The sequence below is a fragment of the Orycteropus afer genome, unplaced genomic scaffold (genome assembly GCF_000298275.1).
Source record: "Orycteropus afer afer isolate SDZICR_OR568_19922 unplaced genomic scaffold, OryAfe1.0 scaffold00001, whole genome shotgun sequence".
NCBI lineage: Eukaryota > Metazoa > Chordata > Mammalia > Tubulidentata > Orycteropodidae > Orycteropus > Orycteropus afer.
In genome coordinates, this window is record NW_006921588.1 from 27,100,249 (window position 1) to 27,110,750 (window position 10,502).

The 10,502-nt window shown below is 35.3% G+C and overlaps 1 protein-coding gene across 1 annotated transcript in view; it reads right to left on the reverse strand.

Annotated features, from left to right (window-relative positions):
* Nucleotides 1-10,502, reverse strand: part of MAP3K20 (mitogen-activated protein kinase kinase kinase 20) — a 206,980-nt gene that overhangs the window by 88,080 nt on the left and 108,398 nt on the right. The window contains exons 4-6 of the mRNA XM_007941350.2: nt 8,441-8,506; nt 4,498-4,526; nt 4,236-4,373 (exon numbers count right to left, since the gene is read on the reverse strand). Coding sequence (XP_007939541.1) covers nt 4,236-4,373; nt 4,498-4,526; nt 8,441-8,506 — 233 coding nt within the window. The remainder of the gene's footprint in view (nt 1-4,235; nt 4,374-4,497; nt 4,527-8,440; nt 8,507-10,502) is intronic.

The following is a 10,502-nucleotide window of genomic DNA, read 5'->3' on the forward strand; positions in this document are numbered from 1 at the left end:
AGTAGAGAGGAAATAATAATAATAATAACAACAATAATAAATCCCCCATACGGAAGAACATAAAGTTTCTAGGTTGAAAAGACCCATCTTACTTTTCTAGCACAACGGATGAAAAATGACCACAAGAGCACAGCACTGGAAACTCATACCTATGAGTAAAGAGAAAACCCTAAAAGATTTTAGAAAAAAAAAAAAAAAAATACCCTAAAAAGTCATGCACTAGGGACTGGGAAATTCTATATCAGTACAAGAAGAACAAAACTTCAAATGGTTTTAAACATGAAATTATATATCCAGTCAAAATATCAATCAAATGTGAGGAGATGTTCAAAGTTATGAAAGTTTACCCTCAGTGCAACTGTACCAGAAAACTATCAAGGACTGTGATCCATAAACACAGGGAATGAATTAAGAATGAGAAAGTGTTGGACCTAGACAAAGGAGATCTGTCATCAGAAAGAGCTAAGAAGTCCTGAAGCTCCCCAGACAAAGGGACAGAGACACCTGGGTGACAGCTGTAGGGCAGTGCAACTAGGCAGCCACCAGTCCCAACACAAACAGGAAGTCTGACAGCTATTGGACGTTAGTAAGAAAAAAAGGGCTGTGAGGGACTGATGTGTTTGCTGGAACTGATGGATGCTCCCCAGCTCTGATGGTCAGTTTGGGAATGAACTGGTACATGAAAACAGAATAGAGAGCTCAGAAAGAGACCTACACATACATGGTCAACTGATTTTCAACAATGTGCCAGAGCAATCAAATGGGGAAAGAAGCATCTTTTCAACGAATGGCCACATGGGGGAAAATAAAAGAACTTCAATCCTTACCTTACACTATATATCATCCCCAAAAAATATTACCTAAATTTTTAAAATTTAGATAATTTAATTCAGACCTAAATGCAAGAAGTAAAATCTATAGATTCTAGAAGAAAACATAGGAGTGAAAAAAGGTTTCACAAAGTTTTCATATGACACAAAATATATGAATTATAACTGAAAATATGCAAGTAAAAAGTTTACTATTAACTACAGGGAAAACTAAACACTTTACAAGATAAAGTACATTATAAACTCTGCTATGACAATATTTATGTGGTCACGATAATGAAGACATTGCATATCAGCTTAAAAATTGTGATAAAATAGTATTGAAAGTATGGAGAAAAGAAGAAAAGCCTAAAACCCTCGTCAAAGTAGAAAGTGAACACATAATGTCCAAACCTAAAAAAACTAGTGAGAAACAACAGAATCTCATGATTTAAGAATACAAGTGTCAATAACCCCAAAACAGCAAAACGATTTGAATGTAGCTCCTATGAAGAGGAAGCTGGGATTGATGTGGGATAAGAATGCTGCTTGTCTTGAGTTTTATAGTAGTCTCTGTTTTTTTCAAGTACTTAACTGCACTACTTGAATACAAATTAAATAAGGTGGAAAAAAAAGTGAAGGAAGAAACATGACTCCATAAAAGAACATATTCCCACAAAAAGTCTTTAATTACAACAAATTCCCCCATTTTCAGAGGCCCCAGTAAATGGTTTATGTGATAGCTGGAATGTAGTAACTTTGACATAAGAGATGTATTTTCAAATCTAGTCTCTCCCGGAACTTACGTCTTTTTCCTTTTTTGAATGAGAGAGATTTGATTGCTGGCTATAATAGTTTATAGCCTCCATTCTCAAAGACATCCAGAATTAAGGGAAATTAGATGTTTGGCTTGATGCCACTGTTGTCTTGCAACCTAAAAATATTCTAGCCTTTAGCCCAAGACACAAATACCTCATTCTTGAAATAAAATTTTCAATAGCCAACAAAATTAATTTCTATTACATTAAATTAATTTGTTGTACGTAAGATTTTATGATTTAGAAAAAGTCAGCCAGTTGAAACAAGTCTAAAACCTAAATAATTAAGCCAGCAGTAAATACCTAGAGACTGACTAACTATAAAGAAAGGAAAGTCTTTGACAATGTTGGTCTCCTCCTGTGTCCTCAAGCAACCACCTTCAGTCAGAAAATACAAAGGTTCTGAAAGAAGAGATACAATGATCAGGATTAAATTGGTTTTTATTTTTTTTTGACATTACTATGAAGATTTCCCTTTAAGACGTAATAGTGCAAGTAGAGAAGACACTGGGTGAGGCATGAGGCATAGAGAGAGGGAGTTTCAAACACAATTTTGGAGGCTTTAAAGAATATACAGCATTTTGGAGGAAAAACGATTTATTCCTCAAAAAGGCAAAAATGAATTCCTTCTTCCACCAAAGAACCAACTTCCCCCTTCTTTTTTTCTGCTAATGTAGGCATAATGTATCTCTCAAGTATGACCTGCCTCGTCTACACTCAAAAAACCAAAAACCAAACACACTGCCATCGAGTCGGATCAGACTCATAGTGACTCCTCCTTGGGTTTCCGAGGCGATATCACTACGGAAGTAGATTGCCCAACCTTCCTTCCAAGGAGTGGCTGGTGGGTTTGAACCACCAGCCTTCTGATTAGCTGTCAAATGCCTTAGGCCCTAGGCCACCAGAGCTCCTGTCTTCTACACTCAGGGGGTGAAAATTAGGATCCACTCTCGAAAGGAGGTCTATCCAGGAATTTGTGGACACTTTAAAATTACCACACTCTTAAAGAAAGGTGTGGTCATGAGATATAGTTCAGGATAATGAAATAGAAGAAGAAGGCCACTGGGTAGAGCTTCCAGGAACATTCTTGGAAAAGGGAGCATGCTTGGTTCCTCTGTCCCTTTCCCTTTCATCTTTCTTCCTGTCTGGACTGTGGGTGTGATTATTGGTGCTGCAGTGGCCATCTTGGGGCTATGAGGCAGTTTTGAGACTAAAACTATGCAGTAAAGAAAATAAAAGGAACTTTGGACATTGTGAAGCCACCATGGAAGCCCTGGACTGATGTAAAAGATAAATTGTTATCTGGTTAAAACCACACACACACACACACACACAGAGAGCGAGCGAGAGACAGAGAAAGAGAGAGAGAGAGAGGGACAGAGAGGGAGAGAGAGAGAGAGGGAATCATCTGTCTCAAACTCCTCCTCCAGAAGCTTCTGTTATTTAACTTATTCATTCTTCATTACTCTGGTCTCTATTCCTTGAACATCTGCAGTCCCACCTCAACATTATTCCATTCTTATAACTATGTTGCTTTGTTAGTCTTATGTACTACTACTACTAGTTGCTGTCAAGTCATTTCTGACTCACGATGCCCCCATGCGTCAGAGTAAAACTATGCTCCATAGGGTTTTCAATGGCTGATTTTTCAGAAGTAGATACCAGTCTTTCTTCTGAGGTGCCTATGGTGGACCCAAATCTCCAACTTCTTGGTTGTACCACCATTTGCACCACCCATGGTTATATAATGTTTAAGAGCCATGCATGTTTCAGATAATCACTACTACTTCATAAGACTTGTACCAACTATGGGCAAGGCCATGTATTCTCCAGAAATTCACTGATCAGAGTTTTATGGATAGGTGATATTCAAAATTTTTCTGTTAATTAACTCATTTGGTAGATCTATTGGCGTTTCATATTATTTGAGTATTTCACTACAATGAAGTCCTGTTCCAAATGATCCGTATTTTCACTGAATTGCAGGGATATGCCACAGTCAGATTTCTACCTTGAAAAGCACTCTGCATAGGAATATAGTAGGTCCAACACTACTTCAGGTTCCATCTAATCTATTTCTTGGAAGTGACATTAGTTGCTTCTCAAAACAGGACAAAATATATCAAATGCAAAAAAAAAAAAAGTGAGAAAAGTAAATACTTCAGTAATTTCTTTTTATTAAATTAGTAGTATTTTAGCAATTAGAAAGTATTCTCCTTTTTGTCACTGCTCCAGGCATTCCACTAGAAACAGCACCAGTGTCTGAAATAAACCTGTTAAACTGTAAATAAGGAGCTATGATGGCACTGTAGGAGGCCTAGTGGCATAGTGGGAAAATCATTCAATTGCTAACCAAAAGGTTGGTGGTTCAAAGCCACCAGCTACTCCCCAGGAGAAAGATGAGACAGTCTGTTTCCGTAAAGATGTACAGCTTTGGAAACTTTCTGGGGCAGTTCTACTCTGCTGGTATGGGTCACTATGGATGCAATCGATTTGATGGCAGTGGGTTTGGTTTCTGGCTTTAAACTAAAAATGCTTGCTGCTAGCTTCTGTAATTTGTCACTTTTTGTATTTCTTTTAAGCAACAATAAATGAAAAATGAACTCACCACACCATAGGAATATGTGTCGCAAGTTTCAGACACAGGGAGACTCTGGATAACTTCTGGGGCCATCCAAGGGAAAGTTCCAACCAAGGACATGTGTGTTGTATGGTTATGAAACCGAGAGGCACCAAAATCACAGATCTGGGAAAAGTGAAACAGTTACCACTTTCTGCTTATTAACTAATAAAAGAATTGTAAGTCACAAGAATCTACATCTAAAATCACCAAACATACACATATTTTAAATGAAAAGAAATAAACTTACCTTTAGTACTCCATCACCAGCTATAACAACTGAAAAAAAAAAAGAAGTTATATTATGACAACCACCTAGTTTGTTTGAAATGTCTTATTCTGATAAAAACCATAAATCTTTATTTCTAAGTTCTGTATGGCATGATGAAAGGTAAAATCAAAGTGTTTATTGCATTGAGGATTTTGCAAAAAGGAGATGACATAAAAAAACAAAATAATAATTCCCAGAGGGGCTGACTTAAAAAGGTTTTCAGGGTATTTGTTTAAGCCAAATGCAGTACTGGTCTAGTAAAAAAAGGTCACAAACTAGTAGGAGTCATGAGAACCAAATTTTTACCTGGGTTCTGCTAGTAGACTGTCAATGTGATACTATGGATGCCATTAGCATTATTACATCATGGCAATTGCTTCTTATGATATATATAGCTTTCCTTCCCAAAGAGTTATTTTCTTGAAGGTAGAGACAAACTTATTCATTTACTTATTCATACATTCATTCATTCGACATGTTTTTTAAGCATCTACCATGTGCAAGGTCATGTACTAAATTGTGATGAGAAAAGTGAGCAAGACTGGTGCTGTCTTGTTGTCATGGAGTTTATAGTCTTATAGAAGAGAGAGTTAAAGAAACATCTACACTGAAGTGGGATAAACTCCATAATGAAGAGAAATGGAGTGCTATAGAAACAAAGAGCAGGAATATCTAAGGCAGTGTAGGAAGGTCAGAGAGTTTCCTGGAAGAAATGATGCTTATGCTAACACCTGAAGAGCAAACAGGTGTTAACAGAAAGAGGAGAGCAGGGGGAAGAAAGCAGTTTTCTAGGTAGAAGAAAGAGCCTATGCAAAGCAGAGGAAACAGTATGATTTTGGAAGGCAGGAGCTAGGTCAGGAATAGCCTTTGTGAGAAATGGGAAGCTAAAGGGTTTTAAGTGAAGTAAAATGATCAAATTTGTAGTGTGAAGACTATATTCCAAAACCAAACCCACTGCCATCAAGTCGATTTTGACTCATAGTGACCCTTTGTTGTTATGTGCCGTCGAGTCGGCACCCTTTAGGACAGAGTAAAGCTGCCTCACAGGGTTTCCAAGGTTGTAAATTTTTATGTAAGCAGAATGCTTAATCTTTCTCCCAGAGACTGGCTGGTGGGTTCAAACTGCAGACCTTTTGGTTAGCAGCTGAATGCTTTAGAAGATTGTATCATTGTTTTGTTGTTAGGTGCCGTTGAGTGGGCCTGGTCCAGCACCAACTTTACAATCCCTGCCATGCCTGAACATGAGAAGACTATATCAGAGAGGAATAAAACTGAAGGCAAGGAGATCATTATACAGGTTGCTTAGGTCAAGAGAGAGATGTGGGTGCTATACTAAGGCTGTGGACAAGAGGAAGTGGATTGGGTAAAAACAAAAACAAAAAAAACAGAACCATTCAGGAGGCAGAATTAACCAGGTTTGATGAATAAATGGATATGGTCAGAGAAAGAGGAGGAATCAAGGATGAAATCAAATAAAGAAGCAGTACATCCTAACTAAGGTTATTTCCCTGCTAAAGAATGGTGCAAACTACTAAGAATCCTGGGAAATGTGGTTTAAGGAGAGTGACCAACAAGGTTCACTGAGTTTCTCATTGTTTAAGCTGGCAGTGAGTGTTTATCAGAGAAGTCTGTCCTGCTGACTTACAAACAGTGTGATAACACTAGATTAAGATCCCCAAAGTCTCAGTTAACCTGGTATTGTTTCTGTTTTCTCAAAGCCTAGCACAATGACTAGAAGATGTTTAATATAATTCTTCAATAAAGAGTGGGAAAAAAAAAGAAAACAGGTAATACAATATAATGGTTAGAACAAAAATTGCTGGAATCAAACAAATATTTCTTTTAATTTAATTTCTGGCTTGGAAAACTGGTGCTACCACTCACTGAGAGAGGCAATGCAGGAAAAAAAAATTGGGGTGGTGGTGAAGAGAAGATGAAAAGATAAGTTTGAGACACAATACATTTCAGGTCATATAAAATGTATCTGTGGACATATCCAATAACCAGATACATCATTCTGAAGTTGTGAGCTGTCTGGGGGTGTTAATGTGTAGATTGTGGCTAAGGAGAGGGAGGACACAACAGCAGAGGGGAGGAAGTCAAGGACAGAACTCTGAAGAACGGTTTCTGGTCTTTCTTTTATAAGCCACACAGTGCGTTGAACATGGTAGATGACCAATACTTATTATAAGCTGTTACTGATGATTTTGATAAATGGGGGAAATAATCTTTATACAATCTAGTATGTAGAAATAGCCCAAAGGTAAATGTGATATTATAAGTAATAAGTTATGAACATATTCATACACGTGCATATATTTCATGTAGTTTATTATTGTAAATATTCAGTTATTTTTGAAAATACATCTATAGCTTTTTACTCATTATAAGATTAACAAGTGCTCATTTAAAAACCCCCCAAAACCTAACATTATAAAAAATAAGTAACAGAAAATGAAACAGTCTTTTTAGTCTCCTCTCCCAGAAAAGCAAAACAAAAAAAAGAAAAGCTGCTAAAACTTAGGTCTATATTCTTTTAGTGTTTGTTTTCTTATCAAATAACTACATAAATTGTGATTTTTTTAAAAATAGAGACATTCTCTATCATTATACAATCTTTATAGTGATACCATGGCAAAACCTATTACTTAATCACTTTTCTTCCATGGAATATTCAGGATATGCCGATTAAATAAGGAAAGAAGTCAAACAACTTATTTAGATTGAAATTCTGAGTATGATCGGAAAATTTGAAAGTCATAAAACTGATACTTTCTAATAAATTCTAGATCATTTACTAATGACTTCCTGCTAGCCAACTATATATCAAAGTGTTTAACTCCAGGAAGCTTATGTCTAAGAGTCAAAGGATTAGTGATGATCTAGAAGAGGAAAAGAACAATCAGCCGGTGTTTACTGGCAGGATCACACAGACCTCACAGGCCTGGGTAGGAGCAAGCACAGCTGGTTAATTCCCTGGTCCTCCTCCTCCACTTGCCATCACCACCCATTTTCAGGAATGCACTATTAGTGTATACCTATTTTAAACTTCAGTGACTTGAAAATTATGTAAAGATAAAAAGTTCTCCTTCTCCTTATTTATAAGAATCACTTAGAAAGAGTGAAAATAATTAATTAATTGATAGCAAGATTTTCTTTTTTTAAAAGTAGCAAGCTCCAGTGTTTACTTTAGCTAGGTCTGGACAGCTAAATCATCCTCCTGCCTTTCTCCATTAAATTTCAAGTGATGTAATGGAATGCTTCTGCATTCTCCTACTTGAAGGTAATGTCTAATCCTGCAAGTTGTTTTAAAACACTCACTCCACAAATTATAGAATATATGATCATAAGTAACTTTATAAAGTACAGAAGAAGACAAAGAAGAACAAGAAAGCCTTTACATTCCAAACTCCTAAACATGCAGACCAAACCATTTCTGGGTACTGTTCCAGGTAATATGGGCATGACTAACAAAAAATTTACACCAACTAATTCACAATCAACAAGAACAAAACCATCTAAAAATAAAAAAAAAAAAACACTAAAAATACACAGCTACACACTTTGACCTAGAGATATCTCTTTTAGAAAATGATTTTAGGGAAATAATTAAGGATGTGTTGAAAAACTTGGTTGAAAGGTATTAACCCTAACTTTTTTTTTATCACAGGAAAAAAGTTAAGAATCCAAATATGCACATTCAATTCTATAGCCATAGAGTGAAATAGGGAAATACTATGCAGCCTCTTCAAATAACATAAAGAATTCTGATATTTATTAACAGATGAAAGATTTTCATAGTAACAGTAATGAATCAAAACAGAAAGTTATAAAAGCTATGCAGAGTCTGAGTTTTATTTCTATATATAGGTGCACGTAATTGTAATAAAACAGGAAATATTAAAATATATGACTACGTTACCATTTCTTGACTTGAGATCTCTGTGAATAACCTTGACGGGAGCCTCCATATGTAAGTAGTGCATTCCTTTTCATTCAAGAAGGAAGAAAGCTCATTAGTATTATTTTAAGGCACTGTATCACTATTACTTTTCTAATTTAAATATCAGTATTATTTTTCATGTGTTTGCAAAGAATTTAATAGCAGAAACTAAAGTCATGTGTTCTATTTTTCTTTGATTGATAAAATAGAAGCAGAGTATTTCTACATTAATATGCTAAATAAAATTTATGTGCTTTAATTAGATTGGGGGAAAAAGCTAGCTTCTTACAATACCTAATAAGGACACCTTAATTTTCTGGAGTCGGCAATGAAAATAGTTACTGAACTGGAAGAAGTTAAGTGCTCCATGAGTAAGATATTCCACTACCAACTGCCTTCTAAATTAGCCAAATTTTCTGACCAAGGTTCCCAGTTTTCATTTGGAGATCTGCAGTTACCCAGTGCAGCTGGGTTTATTTTCTCTGTACCCATTCCAACAAAGCCCTGAGAGTGGAGATGGGGTGGAGAGAGGGGAATTAAGAGGATTCATTAGTTATGGTTGATAAAGAATTTTATGATCCTCAAATAAAAAATATACTATACTTTAAAAATATTTTTTACTTTTTTTTTTTACAAGGATAAACTTTTCAGGTAATCATATCTAAATGCCCTCCAAATTTCTCTTTAGGCTGAAAATCCAGTTACTAATGAGGCTTTTTTTTAATTTATATAGAGAAAATATAAATTTTATAAAAGTTAATTTTTAAAATAATCTATTATTTCTTTTACTATTTTGATGTTATATATCGAAGAATCATGAAAGAACAAAGAAAGTAAAAAAAGCATAAAGACATCACTAAAAAAGAGTTAACAAAAATATTAGCAATTTAAATGGTCTTAAGATACAATTGGGATAAAGGAAATTTCTTTTCTAATATGAAGTTCCATATCTACCAAACTGAAAATTCAATTGCTACAATTTGGATATTGCATTTTCTGCAAAAACCTTCTTTAAAGTGTTAAAAAGCAAAGATGTCCACCTTGAGGACTAAGGTGTGCCTAATCCAAACCATGGTATTTTCAATCACTTCATATGCACGCAAAAGCTGGACAATGAATAAAGAAGACTAAAGAAGAATTAATGCCTTTGAATTATGGTCCTTGCAAAGAATATTGAATATACCATGGACTGCCAGAAGAATGAACAAATCTATCTTGGAGGAAGTACAGCCAGAATATTCCTTAGAAGCAAGGATGTTGAGACTTCATCTCACATACTTTGGACATGTTATTAAGACCATGCAAGACATCATGCTTGGTAAAGCAATGGGTCAACAAAAAAGAAAAAGACCCTTACTGAGATGTACTGATACAGTGGATGCAATAACGGGCTCAAACACAGCAACGACTATGAGGATGGTACAGGCTGGGCAGGGCTTCATTCTGTTGTGAATGGGGATGAGTAGGTGCCAACTTCACCACACCTTACAACAACAATCTGAATAACACTTAATAATCTATATAACTGAATTTCAGTTACCTGTCTCTTGCTTTAAAATCAAATTCCTTAGTAATTTTTCAGGTAGAATCTTTTTAATTCATGCCAAATGTATAGAAAGATAGTTTCTACAATTGTTGACAAGGAAGGATTTTAAAAACCAAACTCTATTAAGCCCATAAACTTTAAATACGGTTTTTTTTCTCATGGCAGTTGTTACTATTAGGAGAAAAAGTACCATGATTATTTATGTACAATTTATAGTATATGCTTTTAAAGCTTTTAGTATATATAAACACAGTACTAATCACAATCATATAAAACTCTCTTTTAATACTCATCTATAATACTGCCTTATTTTCACTGTAAACAACAAGAAGACTGAAAAACATCATCATCGGTTTTAAGAAACTCTGGGATTCCTAAAAAAAAAAAAAAAAAATTGGACAAATTTCACTGAGGAGACTCTGATTTGGGACCAATGGTGACCATCTTGAGATTGGATCCAGGTTTATATGCTTTGATTGGTTCCAGTATCACTAC